The sequence below is a fragment of the Manis javanica genome, chromosome 13 (assembly GCF_040802235.1).
Source record: "Manis javanica isolate MJ-LG chromosome 13, MJ_LKY, whole genome shotgun sequence".
NCBI classification, from domain to species: Eukaryota; Metazoa; Chordata; class Mammalia; order Pholidota; family Manidae; genus Manis; species Manis javanica.
Window position 1 is genome coordinate 23161963 of NC_133168.1, and position 21552 is coordinate 23183514.

The window sequence follows — 21552 nt, forward strand, 5'->3', positions numbered from 1 at the left end:
TTGCTTAAAAACCATTAGTATTCTTTAAGCACTCCTGTGTCTGAGTTACTCTGTTCTCCACTGACTCCCAGCTTCCTGAAGAATCAAGACTGAATTTCTCTGCCTGGTGTCACGAGTCCCCATCACTGGTCTAATACTCCACTGTGGGGCTCACTGTACTCGCTGCCTCTTGAATGTTTCAAGCCCTACTTCTTCCACCAAATACTTCCCTGAGCTTCGCAGGAAGTGTCCTGCTCCCACTTCCGACTCCTGGGTGACCTGTGATGTGTACCGAGAAAGCACTGTCCGCACACAGCCTTGTAGCGCCCGGGAACTGATATAAAATCACACTTACTCTGCAACCTGGTGTAGGAGCAGAATGAGCATCCGGAGCGCCCAACAAATGCTTACTGATTGATTCGCAGCCACACGCGACTGAATCATCGTGGCAACTATACTGCCTCCAAACTGAAACCTTGTTTCTTTAGTCCTGAATGCAATAGTAGCAGTGGAGCTGTCTGGAAGGAATCACATGTTTTCCTAGAAATAATTTAAAATAAAGATTTTTCCTATAAATTGTCCTAAACTTAATTGGGAATTTTTTTAGTATTGTCAGTGTGTTTCTCAAATAATGCGGCCTGAGAAGTGAGGAGTAATCTTTCCTAGTCCCCCCGTTTATGAGCCATGACGTTAGATTTACTTTGCAAGGCTTGTTCTCTTCCCTGGGTTCATATATATGTGTATATATATATTTTTTCCTTTGAATTCTTCCTCTTGTATCTCAAATATTATCTTTTCTACCTGTGAACTAGGTCCTCCTCCCAACTTCCTCATCTCTGCTTATAACCATATTTTTTCAGTTGCTGGGCCCAGCTTTACTTTTCGCGGGGTATGTACTCACGGGGCCAGGGTGGGAGGATGGGTGACCAAGGGGGACAGACTCTGGGGAGAAGTCCTGTGGGTCCTCTCTGCCCCACCCTACTGTCAGGGCTGTGCTACTGATGACACATCGCCCTGGGGAATTCAAACCTGCAGATTTCAACTGAAAGCCACAAAAATGAGCTCCATCTATAACAAGTGATCCCTGGTTGTGAGCTGTTGGGGTATGGTTGTTAGAGGCCAGCAGAGGCGAGGGCTTATGGAAGACCCTTTTCTCTAAGACCTGGGCCAGGCCTGACCCCACTCTCAAACCTGGGTCTCCTTGGCGGTGCTGTCAGAACACAGATCCATGCACATCCCTCCCCATGACCTGTTACCCTGATGATCTGTATTATATTTTAATGTATATGTGAATATATTCAAAATAATTAGTTTTTTCCTGGTTTTTGTGGGTTTTTTTGTTTTGTTTTGTTTTGTTTTTTTTTTGCTTTTAGCCTCTCCATGCTAGGATCACAGGAAGACTTTGAAAGGACAGTTTAAGTTTTCCTGCAAGGTTTAATTTGTCATCATGTAAATATTCCAAAGCAAGCTGCCTTGTGGTTTCGGCCAGTCTTGTGCTATGTTGATAAGATTGATTTACTGCTTAAAATCACTTTACTTTATTCAATTTTTACTGAACTTTTTATGTAAAAAATAAAATCAATTAAAGAAAAAAAAATTTTAGGCTGTTTTTTTCACTTTAAATCAGTTACATCATGGGTGCTTTAGCTATTTATGCTCTTCTTAGGACCCTAATCTCACTGTTTCCATGAAGAAATAATTCATATAGTTAAGTAAGGAATTGATAAATTTGTTTGTAGTTTCAGAATTTCCATATTAATATATATCAACAATGACGTACTAAGTACCTGTTTTGAGTCTCAAACCCTGTCATTTTTAAATAATTTTCCCAGTAAGAGAGAAAATGTTTTTCTGTAAGAAATGTATCAAGTCTTTAGTCAGAACTTTACCATTTACTAACTGCCTCTGAGTGCATAGATTTTGTCACAGAGAAAAACCAATGGTTTCTCACACTTAATGGTACAAATGAATTACGTGCACATTACCCTGGGCCCTGATAATCGCCATAAAAATCACTGTATTGTTGTGACGCAGGAGCTAGCCTGGAGTCATATGCATAGACCAGGAACTGAGGCATGTTGCCTAGAGACAAAGCATTGGAGATTCTGTAGGGAACTGAGGTTACCCAAATAAAAGTCTGCACAAAAAAATCTGAGTTTATCTTAAAAGGTAAAATGTCAAGCCCTTTGCTTTAAATCCATGCAGACATTTAGAACCTTTAATTCCTTCCAAAAGTTCAGCCCCAGACGAGTCAAATGGAAGGCCCAGATTCTGAGGTCCAACTCTGCTGGGTTTGAACCCTGACTCTGCAGTTTAGTGATCTAGACCCCAGGTACATCACTCATTTGTAAACTCAAGTTTGTCCTTATAAAATTCAGCAAATAATAGCAAGCCCGTGGAATGCTTCTAAGAACTCAGAGGCAATAATGCATAAAGCTCCTCACACAGGACAATACTGGGGCACGCTCTCCCTTTGCTTCTCTAAGTTTCAGGCTTCTTATACTATTTTTGTGCTAACTGAATTGAAGAGCTGCTTTTATGTGTGGTTTTCTTTAATTTGCTCTACAGGATCAAGGAAGATGCTGCAGCACACATCACGTCTCCCAAAGCCTCTCATCAGAGGGAAATAGAGAAACTCCTTTGCCAAAATGCATTAGAAAATTCTTCTTCCAAAGTAACCGAATTAAATCGCAAACTAGCAATTCAAGAGGTAATGACTTAAACAAACTTTCTTTGGCTTTAACATGATTGTTTTCAGGACTCTTAACCGAACATTATTTAATTGGGAAATATTTTTTACTTTACTTTTTTGAGGTTGGTAATAGAAATGTGAAATGATTGGCTTTTTGTTAATAGGACAAGATGCCATTACCATATGCTTAACTATTGTACTTTAAAATCATACCCTTTAAATATCTGATTTTACAATTTTGTCCCTACATTTCTCAAACAGGTCTTCTCCTAAGTTAGTTGTAATGGATGGTCAAGACCTTGGTACTTGAATGTTGAACCATCTCCCTCCTTCCCAAGTCCCAGCTGACAAGTAATTATCCTAGTTGTTATTCCTGCCCCATTACTTTTCATTCATTAAACAAATAATGATTCGGGGCCTACAGTCAGGCACTGGGGACAAAATAATGAACAGAGGGATAGACACAGTTGTAGTCACAGTTCTAGTATTATGAAGCATAGTCTCTAAGAATTACCACAGGGTAGCTGACAGCTCATCCACATTTCCTTGAATAAATGTATTTTCCATCTTGGTTAGTGTATATATCTACTTGGAATATCTATGAATATCTACTGTTTGGTCCATCTTCTGTGCTTGTTAGCAAGGTGAAAACACAGCATTAAAGTAGAATTTATATCCCCAACTTATTTTCAAATCATGTCCCCAGAAAAGAAAAAGGAAAAAGCACATAGGGCAAGAAGGTAGCAGTTTGTAAATCAAGTTGAAGAATATATGAATATTCATTGTACTCTTCTTTTCTGTAGGTTTTAATTGTAAAACACAAGCTGAGGGGGAAAAACTTCAAGAATAATTATCTTACCACCACCTCTCTCATCAATAATTATTTAATAGTCTTGATTAAAAACAAATCCCTTAATTGGGGAAGTTTAAATATGGACTGGATATTAGATATTTTGAAATTATTATAAATTTTCTTAGGTATAAAAATGTTATTGTGGTTTTATGAGAAAATGCCCTTATAAGGATGCATGTTGAAATATTTGGAGTATTTAGGGTGAAATGTAATGAGGTTCGTAATTGAATTTCAAGTAGCTCGGAAAAATGAATATTTTAATGAAAAAGATGTAAAGTGCTTTACAAAAGTAACCATTATACAGCTTTGCAAATAACTTGTCTAGCTTCTTCCCACGTAGGAGTGGGATGGTAGTGGGCAGCGTAAACATTGTACCAAACAACTACAGACTGAGGAGCAGTCCGGGAGAGGCAGGAGGAGTGGTGGCATTGTGCTGGAGGGCCCTGAGGATTACTTTCCCACAGTTTTAAGTGTAACATGGTAAATTGTGTGTTAAATGAAAGTCAGCACAGTCTGATCATAAAAATAGTAATTTTTTTAAAAAGCATTAGAGATAAGAGATAAAAATGTTCCCTAAGTTTTTTCAGTTTCTTGATGGAAGTATTTATAAATTTTGGTTTCTTTGTCTAAAAATACAAGTGACAGTTATTTCTAAAAAAAGACAGATATTATTAGGCTCATGTTGTCTTTATTCAGTCAATTGCCCTTTAATAGAAACATTGTCCAGTGTTACAAAGATAATTGGTCACCTTTCAAAATGTTTGGACTTTATGGAGGTTTATTTTAAAAGATATTTTTTTGGAACTTCAGAAGAAGAGTACTAAAGAAACCAAATAGATTATATTCATTACTTTGTGATATATATGATGCTTTATGTTAAATGTTGAAAAAAACAAAATAAATTTATTCTGTGAGTTTAATTAATTCAACAGACTTTATACTTGTGGCAGTTTATTTCTGACATTGAATTTGGTCATTTAAAAATATTAAGATCTTTTTAATATTTTAGAACAAAAAAAGTTGGCTTTCTTTGTGTCTCAAATAATGTTCAAGGAAAAACTTATTTACATTGTACTTCTAACATAATTTCCTAGGTACTTATAAAGCATTTCCAAAATCAGGTTAATGAGCTGCAGGGTAAACAGGAGTCTCTTGTAGTTTCTCAAGTTCAAGAAGAAATTCTACAGAAAGAAGTAAGAAATAAACAAGATATTGAGCCAGCGTAACATTTCTTAACTGTTTCAATCATATTCATCTTTCTGTATAAATGTTTAACTTAAATGCAGAAATAGATATAACCTGAAAATACCTGTCACCTGTCAAGAACATATTTGTGACTTATTTATGGAAATAATGCTTTCTCCAGATGAAGCTCAAATATTTAACTGATTAACTTATATATTTGTGTTTGTTGTTGAGATTTTCTGGGCAGTGGGGAATTGAATGGTTAAAGTCATTTCTACATTAAGTACTACACTATTTAATTTGGTAAAGAAATAGGTAAAGCAATCATGGCAGTGATGCTGGATTACCCAGGACAGTATCACCACAGGAATTAGATCTCCCTGCAAATACACCATTTTTATGACTCTAAGATCCTTTTGTTTATAGAAAGTCCAAAAAAACAGATAAGCTGTGCTTTCTATTCTTTGAAGCATATACACCATTTTTTATTACTAAGGGATTTATTAAATTAGCACAAGCAAACCAACTAATTGTATTATGAAATGTTAATATGTCTGTGAGTTTCGCCTCATTGATTTCTTGTTTCATACCATTATGGTCAGAGAAGATACTTGATATGATTTCAGTCTTCTTGAATTTGCTAAAACTTGTTTTGTGGCCTAACATATTTTCTGTTCTCAAAAATGTTATGTGTGATTGAGAAGAATGTGTCTTCTACTGTTGCTGAATTGAATATTCTGTCTATGTCTGTTATGTTCATTTGGCTTATAATGATGTTTAAGTCTCCTGTTTCCTTATTCTGTTTCTGGGTGGATTATCCATTGTTAAGAGTGAGGTATTAAAGTTCACAACTATTATTGTACTGCTGTTTATTTTTCTTTCTAGCATTCATTTTTTGCTTTATATATGTGGGTGCTCCAAAGTTGGATGCATAAATAATGGATATGATTGGTGTATCTTCTTCAAAGATTTACCCCTTTGCCATTATATAATGACCTCCTTTGTCTGTTTTTACATTTTTAGTTTAAAGTCTGTTTTATGTAAGTATGGCTACACCTGCTTTGTTATTGTATACCATTTGTTCGAATATCTTTTTCCATCCCTTCACTCTCAGTCTATCATTGGATCATGTTTTTTGTTTGTTTTTTTAAATCTATCCTGCCATTTTGGGAGTTTTTTTTTTAACTGGAGACTTTAATCCTTTTAAATTTAAAGTAATTACTGATAGGTAACAATTTGCCATTGCTATTTTGTTCATTATTTTCTAGTTTCTTGTTTCATATCCTTCCATTTTTTGGTGTGTTTTGATTTTGGTACCAGTATGCTTTTACTTCTTTATAGTCATCTGTGTAAATACTAAGGTTTTTCCCATGTGGTTACCACGAGGCTTACATAAAATATATGTAACGTAATCTTAAATTATAACACCCTCTTTTAAGCTGGTAACAAGTTAACTTCAATAGAATTCCTAAACTTCACATTTGTACTTCTCCCTCTCCCAGTTTAGGTCATTGATGTTACGGTTTATATCTTTTATACCGTTTAATAGCAGATTATTATAACTATGGTTATTATTACCACAGTTGTTTAACTCTTAGAGTTATAAATGAATTATGCCCCACCATCACCATATTACAAAATCTAACTTACTCTATATATACCATTACCAATGAGTTTCACGTTACCTTCTTAAGTTTTTGCAGCATTAGTTACCATTCTTTTATTTCCCCTCAAAGAATCCCCTCTTTGTAAGGCAGGTGTAGTGGTGATGAGCTCTTGCAGCGTTTGTCTGTTCAGAACCTATAGTTCTGAGGAACAACTTTCCTATGTGTAGAATTCTTGGTTGACAGTTTCTTTCAATATTTTGAATCTGTCAGCTAGTTCTCTGCCCTGAAACACTTCATTTAAGAAATCCACAGATAGTCTTATGATAGTTCCCTTGTATATAAATTTTTCCTCTTCTCATGCTGCTTTCAAAATTCTTTGTCTTTGACTTCTGACAATGATGGTGTGTCTCCGTGTAGCCCTGTTCAGGTTCAACCTCCTTGGGGTCAGTTGGCTTCACAGATCTGGATATCCACTTCTCTCCCCAGATTTGGGACATTTCAGCCATTATTGCTTTAGGTATACTTTCTGACTCTTTCTCTTCCTCTGGAATTACCATAATGTGGATATCGTTTCTTTTATTTGTGTCCATTCAGCCCCATAGGCTTTCTCCATTTTTATTTTCCTTTTTGCTCCTCTGACAATTTTAAATTGCCTGTATTCTGGATTGTGGGCTCTTGTCTTCTACATGGTTGAGTCTGCTGTCCAGGCGCTCTTGGATTCTTTAGGCCAGTCATTGTATTTTCAGCTTGAGGATTTCAACTTGTTTTGGAGTTTTTGATGGTTTTGATTTCTTTGTAAAACTTCTCATTTTGTTCAGGTATTGTTTTCCTAATTTTGTTTAGTTGTCTGTATGTTCTTGTTCTCTAAATTTAACAGTTCCTTGATAGTTCATAGATGTCCATTTCTTTATGGTTGATTCCTGGAGCTTTATTACTTACCTTGATGGCGGTTTCCAGATTTTTATGGTCTTTGATTCCTTTTTCGTTATCTGCATATTTGAGAAACCAGTCTTCTCTTTAATATGTTACAGGTCTGACTTGGCAGAGACAGTTCTTTCCAGTCGGCTCAGTTTGGGCTTCTAGGTGAGTCTGCTGGTAACATTCTTGGGCAGGAGGAGCGTGCCCTGGGGGCCTGTTTTTGGGTGAGGCCACTGCCCCGGCTCTCAGGCTGGGTGAGTGGGGTGCCAGCTGAGCACAGCTGGGTGAGATTTCTGCCTCGGTTCCCTGCCAAAGTGAGGCAGGAGGAGGATGGCCTAGTGTGAAATTCTTGGTTGAATTTTGTCCACTGGTGGGAAACCCTGGTTGCCTGAGTTCTCCGGTCAGGCTCACTAGCCTCTCATGACTGAGGGTTATATTCAGCAGTAGGTGGGGCTATGGGCCCCATCAAGGCCTGCTCAGCTGGGTGTTTGGAGACCCAAACCAGGCAAGACCTGTGCCGTGCATTCTCTGGCCAGACAGAGTGAGTGAGAGTCTGTGCTCTCTTCAGGTGCTTTGTAAGCAGGGCTGTTGCAGGTTTGCACAGCTTCCCGTGTGTTGCGGTTGGACCCGCGATCAGGCAGGCTGAGAGCTGTAGGCAGCAGTGGTTGGGGGCCTTCAGTCAGTCTCCTTCCCGGTTCAGGCCGTGGGAGACCCAGCTCCAATACCAGTGACGTTCTTTGTCTGTGGTCCTGACCCAGCCAAGCAGCCTACATACCCTGGCCAGACAGGTCACTGGCTTTGCTCTGCAGACTGTCAGCTCTGACATCCATACTCTGCTCTAGTGTCGCTGGGCTACTCAGCTTTCCAGATGTTCCATCAACTTCCTGGTCAGGTGGGGCTGCGACCGTCACTTAGAAGTGGTCCAGACCATGACTTAGCTCACATGCCTGGGAGGGTACAGACCGGGAGCCAGGGCTGGCAAATCTCTTCATTCAAGGACCCAGATCAGGAGACCTACACCCTCACCCCACTACCTTGTAGACGGCACCACTGACTTGGTTCTACACATGAGCAAAACTGCCAGTTGGGATCGCTGTCCGGGTGCTGCAGGTCTGCCATGGAACTCAGTCTGCCATGACCCCAGTGCCAGGGTTCTCACCAGCCCCTCCCTACTTCTCCATCACAGTCAGACTCCCAGTAGTCAGTCCTCACGGAGTCCCCCGTAATCTCCATGGGGCAAGACCAGAGTTGGGGCTTCCAGGAAGTAAAACACATGCTGCGGAGCTGGGTCTCCATCCTGGGCTCTCCTGTCCACCTGGAGGAGCCACAGGCTCGGGAGATCTCTGTCGGTGAGGTGTCACCAGCCTGGCAGAGGGGCGGTGTGGGCAGCACGCAGCTGCTGCTCCTACTTTTCTAATATGGCCTGTCTTGGTCGGGCTGGTGCAGGAGTGCTTCAGCCCCAGCCTCGTGTTCCAGGATTCTCTTGGTAGTGGTGTCTTGTCCATGAATAGCTGTTAGCTGTTCCTGTGAAGGGGAGCAGGAATAACCTATGTCACCATCATGACATCACCCATCCCATCTTTATATCTAATATGTCTTTATTACCACTTTTGCTATACATTTGTATAATAGGCAAATAGTAATAATAAACATTTGTTCAGTAGGTACTAGGCACTGTGTGAAGTGCTCTGTGCTTCTCAGCATAACCCAAAAGTATTGTTGTTATTCTCCTTTTATAGATGAAGACATTGATACTACAAAAAATGACATAACTTCTCTGAGGTTTACCAATCAATACGTAGAAGTGCCAGCATTAGAATCTAGGGCCTCTGATACTAGCTCCCAGGCTCCCAATTACAGTTCACCAGTGCCTTCCCTTTGGACATTCAGGCTGTTGCCATTTGGTACCACATAGGTTTTCTGTAGTATCAAGTAGCAGGAAGCATTTTTGATCATGCATTTTTTGTCTGTTTGCCCGTTTACCTCCAGAGAATAATAAATTCACTGAACTACAAGGATTTTCTTAAAAATATTCAACTTTATACTCTTAAGAGTTACTTTTAAATGAGTACAAATGAAGGGACATTTTCTCTTTGTCTGGAACCAAGTTTCTAAATTTATGTAATTTACAAATGAATAATCAGTGAAAGGTGAATTCATTAATTAATTTATGAATAATTGTTAAACACTCTCTGTCATGCATAGCTACAGGTGGTGGGAATACTGAGAACAAAGTAGACAAATGCCTGCTCTCATGGAGCTTATGCTTTACTTGGGGAATCAGACAATAAATGTAAGGTTTGATAAATAAAAGTAACTGAGACAACATGTATAAAGTACATAGCATAGTGCCAAGCACATGATAATGTCATGACTTAGTACTACTTGTCATTTAAGAACCAGTTTAAACCTAGCTGCGTCCAGTGAACAGGCCTCCACTCTTTAAGTTCTGTGTCCCTCCCGCATCCCCATCTCTCCACCGTAGCGCACCCGATGAGAATTCCTATCCATCTGACTGCTCTCACTGGGCTAGAACTTCCCGTCTGGTGTCCCAGGAGTGGGTTACCTATGGATCACGAGATAGTAATAGCTGGAAGTGTTCTTATGACAAACTCAGAATCGTTTAATCTTTGTAAAGTTGACAGAAAAGTTGATATTTGACCAGTATGTGTATGACAATGCCTCTGACAACTTCCTTAGTTCAATAATCCTTTTGTTTTGTTTTGTTTTGTTTAGCTACAATTTTTAATAATCATTGTTTTAGCATATAAGATTTTTACACCCAGCACCCATCACCACAGCATGTTCTGTAAGGCCTCTCCCTGGCCCTTCTGCAAACCATACCAATTCACATCTGCATGTTTCTTTTTTCACTGATGATGCCATTAGGGAATGTTCCACATTTAAAGTATTTAGACTTGACTCACAAGATTTAATTTGCTTGTATTTTCACATTTTTTTAACTTACTTAGGAGAAGTTTGTGGGGTTTTTTATTTTGTTTTTTACTGTTATTGTTATTAGATAAAACATTGAATTTGTTCATTTTAACCATTTTCATTTGCTTGTTTTTTACTTTGTCTTTTGATGTTAACAATTACCAAATTATCATAATTATATAGCATAAAGAAAATGCAATTGATTGTTTCACTAAACCCAATTTAGAGATTCCTCACATCTTCTCCATTTTACTCCTGGTGCCCCAAAATATTACCATTTTCTCTGTGAGCCATGGTATAAAAAAGGAGGTACTGCACTACACCAACCCTCCATGAAGACAGGGACTGTGTCTTTAGTGTCTGCATCCTCACGACCTAAACAGCAACCAGCACAGAAAGAGTTCAGTACTTCATTATCTCTACTTTATACACATACATTTATTTGTGGAGTGAATTATTATAAATTATAGCAATAAGATCTAGAAGAGAATTGCAAATAGAATTATACGGAGTGGACTAAAGAAGGATCCATAGTTTTTGAATTCCTTCTGTGTGTTGGGTGCTTTCAATGTGTTATTTAATCCCAAAAGTAATCACCTATTAAACACTTTATGGCAAAGCTGAATACAGCAAAGAGAATGCCCAACTTCATTTTGAGTGCCATAACTAGCCTGCTATATGTGGGAGGGAGAAGGCAGTCCAGTCATCTGGAAACTTTTGGAACATGAGGTCATTTCAGGGCTAGGATGAACCTTTACTTCCTAGATGTATGGAATGAAAGCTATTAATTATTCTAACTACTCAAGATACCTTTGTAACAATAAACCTCTTATCTAGAGAAGTTTATACAGAGAAGAGGTGATGAACATTTTTACCCCTTAAGACTACCTGTTAAAAAATTACTTCCTTATCATAGTTTTTCATTTACTTCTTACCTCAATTTTAGATAGCAGAACTCTTAGAGGAATTGAAAGAAGCCAAAGAAAACCATACACCAGACATGAACAAAGAGAGCAGAAACTTCAACAGGTAAAGTAGTAAATCACATTTACATATTATAAAATTCACCACTTTTAAGTATCTCTAGCTTGCTATAGTATTGTCATCCCTAGCAAACTTCTTATTGTTTCTATTGGGTATTGAGTTTATAAAAAAAATAAATGTATACGTTTTGAGACAAAATAAGACTTTAAATCTCAAATACCTAAATATTGGTATGCCTTTTATCTGGAAAAATAGAGAAGCAACTTGTATCATGTTCTTTCTTAATTATTGATTGGTACTTAAAAAGTTTGGCATTTAAACCCTGGGAACAGGGCTTTGTTTGGGAAACATGTTCCATATTCAAGTGATTTCAATAAATGTTTGTAAGAAATCAATTTACATTAAAATGTGATCATTAAAAATAATATGTGCCTACCACTAGTAGTATGATTACTGCACTTAATTACAAACAAATTAATTAATAGAAATTAAAAATAGCAGAACTAAGGACATGATTTATTTTTAGGTGCCAGCCTTGGCGCTGTTATTAGCTTCACATAAACAGTGTATTAACCTGCTTGGACTGCCACAACAAAGTATAATAAAGTGGGTGGCTTAAACAATAGAAATAACACTTCTCACAGTTCTGAGGCTGTAAGTCCTAGATCAAGGTTACAGCTGACTCAGTTTCCAGTGAGAACTCTCCTCTTTGATTTGCAGGTGGCCCTGCCTATGTGTGTGGACTGCAGGCTGGGGGAGGGGAATAAAGAAAGAATTCTCTGATGCATTTGCTTACAAGGACACTACTGCACTCTGATCAGGGCCCCACCCTTATTGCTTCAGTTAACTTTAATTAGTTCCTTACCCTAAATGTGGCCACACTGTAGGTTGCAGCTTCAATAGATGAATGCGAGTGGGGACACACAAAAATGTTCCATCTGTAACAGTATAAATTTATATATTCTTTGAAAATAAAAAATATATACATGCAAAGCTTTATGGTTGACCTGAGGTCCACCGAGAAACCCTAGTTCTATTAAATCATATCAAGATTGTAGCTTTTCATCATTATAGGAACTTTGAAATATAAAATGGAGAACAAAGAAATTATTGTAACTGATTTCTCATTCTTACTCTTGGACTTTTATTTGTGGACTTCTCTTAAAAACATGGAATACCAAGAAAACATCAGCCTTAGCAGAACTGAGGCATCATAGTGCATCACCATTTCAACAGACACACCTGTATGTGTATAGGACTTTGTAATTCCTGTTCTAGAAAATGGTTATAAGTTGATAAATTTGTTTAACATTACCTTTTTACTTGTTATAAGCACATACTTTATTATAGTTTTATCACCAATAATTGTTATAGTCTTGTTATAAATACAACTAATATGTACACAAATAAGTTATATAGTACACAGTACAATTCTAAAATATATACAGGATTTTTCAACAAATACATGTATATCTTAAATATATAATTTCAATATGGTCTACAAAATTGGCTTTTATTTGCCTAAGCAAAAATGTAGTAGGACTTGTAGGACATCCTTGTAGGACATTTATAGAGAAGGTGATAGATGTGTTTCATATACAACATGGTAAAACGCTAAATTAGGATGTCATCAAGATGTCCCCATAGATCATTCCTGACTTCAGTCTCCCTCACAAGAAGACCAACTAGCATAGAGAAGACACACCTGTGAAAATCCCGGACACAGAGGTGTGGCTGCAGCACCCACTTGGAGCACAGAGACCAAGAAGGACGGCATTAGAAGGGTAAGAGGAGTGTCCACATGCTGAAGGCATCCTCCTCACCCGGCTAGCACAGCACTGCAACAGGGGCTCCCAGGAACCTACAGTTTCTCCAGTGGGAAAAAAGAGAGCCCAGGGTTAACACTGAGCTCACCCACCATTATGGGTTGCTTCCCAGAAGCCCCACTCATTTCTCAAATTATAGGAGTTTCAGGAAGAATCTGTGAAGCTTGACCACGGGACATCAAATTGTGATCAAAAAGGGGCACAGAGGTTACAGCAAGCACCACTCAGGTCTTGGTAGCCTGAGGCCCTCCTCAAAGCTGTATCAAAGTAGAGAGAGAACCAGTGCTGCATCCACTGCAGAACCAAGACGGTGGCCAGAACCAAGACTACTGGGAGCAAACCAAGCTACTGGGAGTCGGTGAGCAGTTTGCCTCATTCAGGACCCAAACAACAGCACCCGCCAGCCTTGGAGCCAGTTCAGCCACTGTGCTTGGACGGGGAAGCTAATTAATCATCCCATCCATTGCTGAATACAGCCTCCCATCACATTTAACCAAGAAGCCCATAGCCCATCCTACAGCTTTTTACAATGGCATTTGTGCAGAAAGCCCAGCCAGCAGGTCTGCCTGTCTGAAGAGTTAAGCCAATTTACTTAGTAACACCATCTGTCCAGGGTTCTTTGTCCACAGTTCTACCTGATTTGGGTCCCCAAACAAAGATCAGTGCCCACCTTGGGAAAGGAAGCTAATTCCTAGCCCCATGTACTGTGGAGTATAGTGCCCAGCGGTACCCAACTAGAAAGCCTGACTAGAGAATCCAGATACCTGTAGAGCACATCCTATAGCAGTGCTTGGGCAGCAAACCAAGCTACCAGTCCTACCCAGCTGTTCCCAGCTGCCAGCATCCCCCTCTCCTCAGTGCTCAGGCAGCAGCCTCATCCAAAAAAGAGACCCCAGTAGAGTAGACAGCCCCACCTGCCCAGGAATGCCACCAGCTGTGCCCTGTCCAAAACCCTGAGCTGAGCTGACTGGCAAAGGACTGTCTGTGGACACAAATGTGTAACGTCCAGAAGAGGAGACCAGTTAAATGCACAGATATCAACTCAGGGGTCATGAAAAATCTGGTAAACATGACACCATCAAGGGAAGCTAATAAAGATCTAATAACTATTCATAACAAAATGGAGATCTGTGGACTGTTCTGACAATTCAGAATAATCCTTTTAGTGAAGTTTAGTGCACTATAAGAACACTCAGAAAGACAACTTCCTAAACAAAATTAGAAAAATAATGCATGAGCAAAAACAAGTTCAATAAAAAACTGCAAAACATAAAAAAAAAAAATATCCTAGAGCTGAAGAATACAATGACAAAATAGGAATTCAAAGGACAGCTTCAACAGAAGATTTGACCTAACAAAAGAAAGGTCATTTGAAATTACCAGTCAGAGGAACAAAAAAGGCAAAGAGTGAAAAAGTGAGGACATCTCACAGAACTTATGGAGGCACCATCAGAACAAACTATCCCCATTACAGAAATCCCAGACAGGGAAAAGGACAAGAGCAGAAAGCATATTTAAGGTAATAATGAAACTTCCAAAATGGGAAAAACATGGATATCCAGATTCATGAGGCCCAGAGGAATACAAAAGGATTGAACTTAAAAAGTGCTAGACCAAGAAACATTATAATTGTCAACAAGTGAAAATGAAAAGATGCTATTTAACAGTAAAATCATAAATGTGGGTATAAAAGTGAATAGTAATAGTAAAAATTGTCAAAGTCAGATTCTCTACTGTTATAGTGGTAACACATAATTCACTTAGTACTCTAGGTTAAAAGTTAAAAAATAAGCATATTAAAATAGCCTTAACTACATCAATTTGTTATGGGTACTCAATATTAAAAATAGGCAACTTGTAAATGGGATTCAGCAAAAGCAGTTCTATAAGGGAAGTTTATAATACAGACCTACTTCAAGAAACAAGAAAAATCTCAATCTAACCCTACACCAAAAGGAACTAGAAAAAGAACAAACAAGGCCAGTTAACAGAAGGAAGGAAATAATAAATATTGAAACAGAAATAAATGAAATAGACTAAAAAAATAATAGAAAGAATCAATGAAACTAAGAGCTTGCTCTTTGAAAAGATAAAGTAGAAAAACCTTTCACTAGACTCATCAAGAAAAAAAGGGGACACTAATAAATAAAATGAAAAAAGACTGACACTATAGAAATGCAAATATTTATGAGAGATTTCTATGAAAAATAATATTCCAACAAATTGGACAATCTAGAAGAAATGGATAAATTCCTAGAAATACGCAATCTCCCAAGACTGAACCAGGAAGAAATAGAAAATTCGAACAGACAGATTACTAGTAATGAAATTGCAGCAGTATTTTTTAAATTAAAAAAAAAACACCAGGACCACACAGTATTTCACAGAATTCTACCAAACATTTAAAGGAGAGTCAATGCCCATCCTTCTCAAGCTATTCCAGAAAAATTGAAGAGGAAGGAAAAATTCCAAACTCATTCTGTGAGGTCAGCATTACCCTGATACCAACCAGGCAAGCACACTATTAGAAAAGAAAACTATAGGCCAACATTCCTGATGAACATACATGCAAAAATCTTGAATATTAGCAAACTGAATCCAACAATACATTGAAAGGATCACATACCATAATCATGTGGAACTTATTCCAGATATACATGGACGGTTCAACATCTGTAAATCAATGTGATACACCACATTAACAAAAGGAAAGATAAAACTGCATCATTTCAATAGATGCAGAAAAACATTTGACAAAATTAACATCCACTCATAATAAAAACTCAACAAAGTGGGTACAGAGTGAATATACCTCAGTACAGTAAAGGCCACATACAACAAAACCCAATGCTAACATCATAATGGTGTAAAGCTGAAAGACTCATTATAGCTTTAAAGACACACATAGAGAGTGAAAAAACTGAAAAAAGATATTTCAAGCAAATGGTAATCAAAAAAAGGCAATAGTAGCTATGGTTCAGGCAAATTAAAATTTTAAACTAAAAGAAGAGAAAAGGTAAGTATGTAATGATAAAGTAGTCAATACATCAATAAGATAATTGTAAATATGCACCCAGATCAGAGTACCTAAATATATAAAACAAACACTAATTGAATTAAAAGGATAAATGAACAGCAATACAATGGTAGGGTACCTCCCCAGTCTGAGCAATGAATAGATCATCTAGACAGAGCATCAATAAAGAAATAGTGGGATTTGAACAACAGTCTAAAAAATGGACCTAACAGACATATACAGTACATTTCCATCAATAATAGAATACATATTCTCTAGCACATATGGAACATTTTCTAGGATAGATAGTATGTTAGGCCACAAAACAAGTCTGATCAAATTTGGGAAAATGAAAATCATATCAAGTACCTTCTTTGACCACAGTGGCATGAAACAAATCAATAATGAGGAAAACTCACAAATACACGGAAATTAAGCAACACTCTCCTGAACAACCAGTGGATCAAAGAAGAAATTAAAAATGAAATTAAAGAGCATTTTGAGACAAATGAAATTGGAAACACAATATACCAAGACTTACAGAACACAACAAAAGCAGTTCTGAGAGGGAAGGTTACAGTGATAAATGCACACATCAAAAAACAAGAAAGACTTCAAACAACCTAACAACACGTTGTAAACTAACAAAGCAAAAAGAAGGAAACCAAGATTAAATACAGGACAGGAAAATAATAGAAAAGTTTAACAAAATTAAGTTGGTTCTTCAAAAAGTTGAATAAAATTGACAAGCCATTAGCTAGACTAACCAAGAGAAAAGGGGGAACTCTCAAAATGCAAGTGAAAAAGGAGATATTACAATTGATACTACAGAAATACAAAGGGTCATAGGAGACTACTATGAAAACTATATGTCAACAAGCTGGGCAGCCTAAAAGACAGAGGTAAGTTCTAGAAACATACAACTCGTCAATAATGAATAAGGAAGAAATAGAAAATCTAGAAAATCTGAATAGACTAGTAAAGAGACTGAATCAGTAATCGAAAATTCCCAACAAAGAAAAACTTAAGACCAAATGGCTTCACTGGTAAATTCTAACAAACTTTTAAAGAAAAATTAGTATCAGCCCTTCCCAAACTCTTCCAAAGTAGAAGAGGAGTGAACATTACCAAACATATTTTACAAGGTCAGCATTCCCTCATAATAAAGCCAGATAAGGACACTACCAAAAAAGAAAACCAGAGGCCAGTATCCCTTATGAATATAGATGTAAAAATTCTCAAAAAAAATTAGCAAATGAAATTCAACAGCATGTTAAAAGGATTGTACAACATGATCAAGTGTGGTTCATTCCTGAGATGTAACAATGATTTAACATATGCCAATAAGTAAATGTGATAACATCAAATTGCTAGAATGACAAAGTCTTGTCTACTCAATAAATGCAGAAAGAGCCTGTTAGAAAATTCAATATCCATTCATGATAAAACTTTCAACAGATTAGGTATATAAAGAATGTACCTAGACATAATAAAGGCCATATATAGTAAGACACAACTAACGTCATACTCAGTGGTAAAAATTTGAAAGCTTTTCCTCTAAGATCAGAAATACGACAAGGGTGCTCACTCTAATCACTCATATTCAACATAGTACTTGATGTCCTAGCCAGATCAATCAAGCAAAAAAAAGAAATGAAAGGCACCAAAATTGAAAAGGAAAAGGTAAAATTGTCTCTATTTGCAGATGACATGATTTTATATATTGAAAGTCATAAAGACTCCACCAAAAATTTGGTTAGTCAACAAATTCAGTGAAATTACAGGGTATATAAATCAATATACAAAAGTCATACTGTTTCTATATAGTAACAAATTATCTGAAAAAGAAAATCCCATTTATAGAAGCATCATAAACAATGAACTGCTTGGGAATAAATGTATATCCAAGAAGATAAAAGAGCTGCATGAGACATTGTGAAAGAAATTGAAGTAGATAAAAATTACTGGATAGGTGTCCCATATTCATGGATTGGAAGAATCAATATTGTTAAAATGTCCAACTCCAGCTATAAATTCAGTGCATTCCCTATCAAGATTCCAGTGTCATTTTGTACAATAATAGAAGAAACAATTCTAAATTTGTAACCACAAAAGACCCTGAATAGCCAGAACAATCCTGAGAAAGAACAAAACTGGAAGCCTCAGACTTCCTAATTTTAAAATATAATCAAAGCTATAGTGATCAAAACAGTGTGGTACTGGTGTTAGAAGCAGACACATAGACCAATGGAACAGAATCAAGAGCCCAGGAGAAAAACCATCCATATACAGTCAACTAATATTTGACAAGGAAACCAAAAATACCCAATGAAGAAAAGACAGTCTCTTCAATAAAAGGTTCTGATAAAATTTGATATTCACACACAAAAGAAAGTGGACCCCTATCTTACACAACTCACAAAAATTAATTCAAAATGGATTACAGACTTAAATCTAAGACCTGAAATCATATAACCCCTAGAAGAAAACACAGAAAAAAAGCTCCTTGACCTGGGTCTTAGCAATGGTTTTTTGGGTATGACACCTAAAAGCAACAAAACAAAAATAAACAACTGGGAATACATCAAACTAAAAAGTATTTGCATGAACAGAAAATCAATATATGAAAAATGCAACCTATGAACTGAGAAAATATTTAAAAGTCACAAATGAGATAAGGGGTTAATATACAAAATATACAAGGCACTCATAATTCAACTGCAAATATATATATATGCATTTTTAAATGGGCAAAGGACCTGAACAGATATTTTTCCAAAGAAGATATCTAAATGTCCAACAGATACATGAAGAGGAGTTCCACATTACTAATCATTAGGAAAGTGCAAATTAAACCCACAATGGGACACCACCTCACACCTGTTAGAAGAGCTATCATCAAAAAGACAAAAATAGCAAGTATCAGCAAAAGTGTATAGGAAAAGGAACGCTTGTGCACTGTTGGTGGTAAATTTATATAGCCACTATTGAAAGCAGTGTGGAGGTTTCTGAAAAAACTAAAACTGAAATGAGGGGATGCTCATTTCACAGTTGAAAAAAGCAGATCCACATAAGCAAGGCGGTCTAGTGTAGTAGTCAAGACAAAGGACTCTCCAGGTTGCCTGGGTGTGAATCCTGAATCTGCTTCCTGTGGGTTGTGTGTGAACATTGGGCAATAAAATTTTTCTTTTAACTTACCTGTGTCTCCATTTCCCTACCTGTTAAATGGGGATAAGTACACAGAATCTATACCTAGTATGTTGTCAAAATTAAATGACTCGATACATGTAAAATGCTTAAAACCAAACCTGGCGCATGATGATGCTACATATGTGGTTTTATCATTATTTCTGGTGCTATAATGTGTCTTGACAGCATCTCAAGTGCCATTTTTAGGAGGAACAGCATCTTAGGGATGTTTGGATTAATACGAAGGTATTAAAATTTTCTGATGCTTTAAATGCTTTTTTCAAAAAGACTGTAAAACTCTATCTGAATTGGATACTAGATTTCCCAATTCCTACCCTCTTCACCTGCAAACCTTTTCAGACACAGGGGGAGCCTGTTAATAAGGCGCCCTCTCCTCCCTCCCCTCCTCTGATACACCAGTCACTGGTTTACCATAGTCGGCGTTGTCCCACTGTAGCTCTTTGCAATCTCTTAAATGTACTTTGCCCACTTTGTGAATTTCTTGGGGAGATGTAAAAGAAGCCCCTTCCCCTTAGTTGTGAGGGAACTAACAGGCCAAAAAGTGACTCAGACTAGCCCAGCTTGGTGAGTGAGTGAGTTTTATTAAGGGGTTACTTACGGAACAGTGGATGGCATTCACTTGGTTGCTGCACAGAAGTGGCCACTGCAGACCTGTTAGGCTGGCTCTTATCGGGATGGGGAAAGGGCTACGTGCAGGGGCATGTAAGCACAGGCTGGTGCTTATCTTGAGTTTCAAGGGACTCAGCGAACATCCTTGCAGTCCTTGTGTCTCCAGCCTGCAGGCTGGGGCAGGGGAATGTCCCGGTCCCCTTCCTTTGGAATGTAGCCCAGCAGTTTGTCATTTAAAATGGCTGTGGTAGTCAAATTGCCTTTACTTTAGTCAACTTTCAGAGGATCTTCTGTAACAACCCCCACTGTGAACTCCAACGGTAATAAGGGACTTTCTATTCCAAGATCATACAGCAAACCCAGCAAGTAGTAGAAACCGAAGAAAGCAAAGAAATCGAGAAGTGGAAAAGACTTGCCCAGTTGAAGAATCGTGAGCTGGACAAGTTCCGCACAGAGCTGGACTCCGTATTAGACGTCCTCCGAGAGCTGCACCAGCAGGGGGCGGGGGTCCCCGCTGCTTCGGCAGCAGCCCCAAGGGCACCAGAGTGTCCCTAGAGACTCGCAGGGCCTCACAGGAAGACTTGGGGATGGATGGTGGATGGGATTGTGCCAGTTTCGAAGGAAGTTTTGAACACAACAAGCAACCAACACAAAAGGAACATTTCAAGACAAATTGCCCTTAACCAATAAGGAAAAAAATAGCACTCTGCTATCTTACTGAAAATCATTAACCAGTCACATTTTATAAATCATTTATGGACAGGGCCCTTTATGTCCATGATTAGAGCCAGTAAAGTTTATTGACACATGCTAAGGAAAGGAAAGCGCAGATATGCAGCCATCATTGACTAACTTTTATTCCTAATTCTCGGTGACAGAAAAGCAGCTCCTCTTTCTCTTGGAAACGGGGAGGAATGTGAGCACGTGGCGTGCACAGTCACATGAATGGTCCCCTGAGTAGCAGAGCTTCCATGATGACTTAACAAGACCTGTGACGTCCGCACGGGAAGCAGGTGAGCTCTCGCGTGTTCCCTCGGAGCTCCACTCCTGCCTCTAGTTGCCTCCCGTCTGTACGCGCCATCAGGTGAAAATGTATTTTACCAGCGCTAAGAGGATTTGGTTTATTCATTGTTTTAATCTTTTATGCTGTGTGTCTTAAATGCAAGTCTTTGTCTGTAACTCTAAGACTATAAACAGAACAGAACATTTTTACTTTCTCTACTTAAAAACTAACATATGTTCATTAGAAAAAGGCACGCATACTTGTGTGATTGTTTTATTTTACAATCCCATCCCAAAAGCAGACGTAAGTATAAAAGATACTAGTAAGTTAAAGATATGGCCACTTTGTTTTCAAGTGTTCTGGCCCAGTTGCTATCCAATAAAAGTATAATGGAACCACATGTAATTTTTAACTTTTCTGGTAGCCACATTTATCTTTTTAAGATAAAAAGAAACAGATAAAGTTAATTTTGATAATTTATGTAATCTTTCTAAAATATCAATATAAAAATGGAATTTTTTCATTCTTTTTTTCATTCCAAGTCTCTCAAATCTGGTGTATTTAACATTTACAGCATATCTCAGTTTGGACCAGCCACATCCCAAGTGTTCAATAGCAACATGCCAATAAATCCAATTCTAGAATAATAACTAAAATACTTTATAAAGGACAGGTGAAATCGATTTTGGTGAAATTATGGGTAGCAAGTGAAATGTGGAAATTAAATATAAGG

At 37.7% G+C, this 21552-nt stretch overlaps 1 protein-coding gene across 1 annotated transcript in view; it reads left to right on the forward strand.

The window, feature by feature from the left end:
• LOC140845376 (centrosomal protein of 162 kDa-like) overlaps window positions 1-21076 on the forward strand; it is an 88045-nt gene extending 66969 nt beyond the window's left edge. Inside the window, 3 exon segments of the mRNA XM_073219456.1 lie at window positions 2548-2689; window positions 11118-11200; window positions 20695-21076. Coding sequence (XP_073075557.1) covers window positions 2548-2689; window positions 11118-11200; window positions 20695-20761 — 292 coding nt within the window. The 3' untranslated portion in view covers window positions 20762-21076.
• The last annotated feature ends 476 nt before the right edge of the window (window positions 21077-21552 follow it).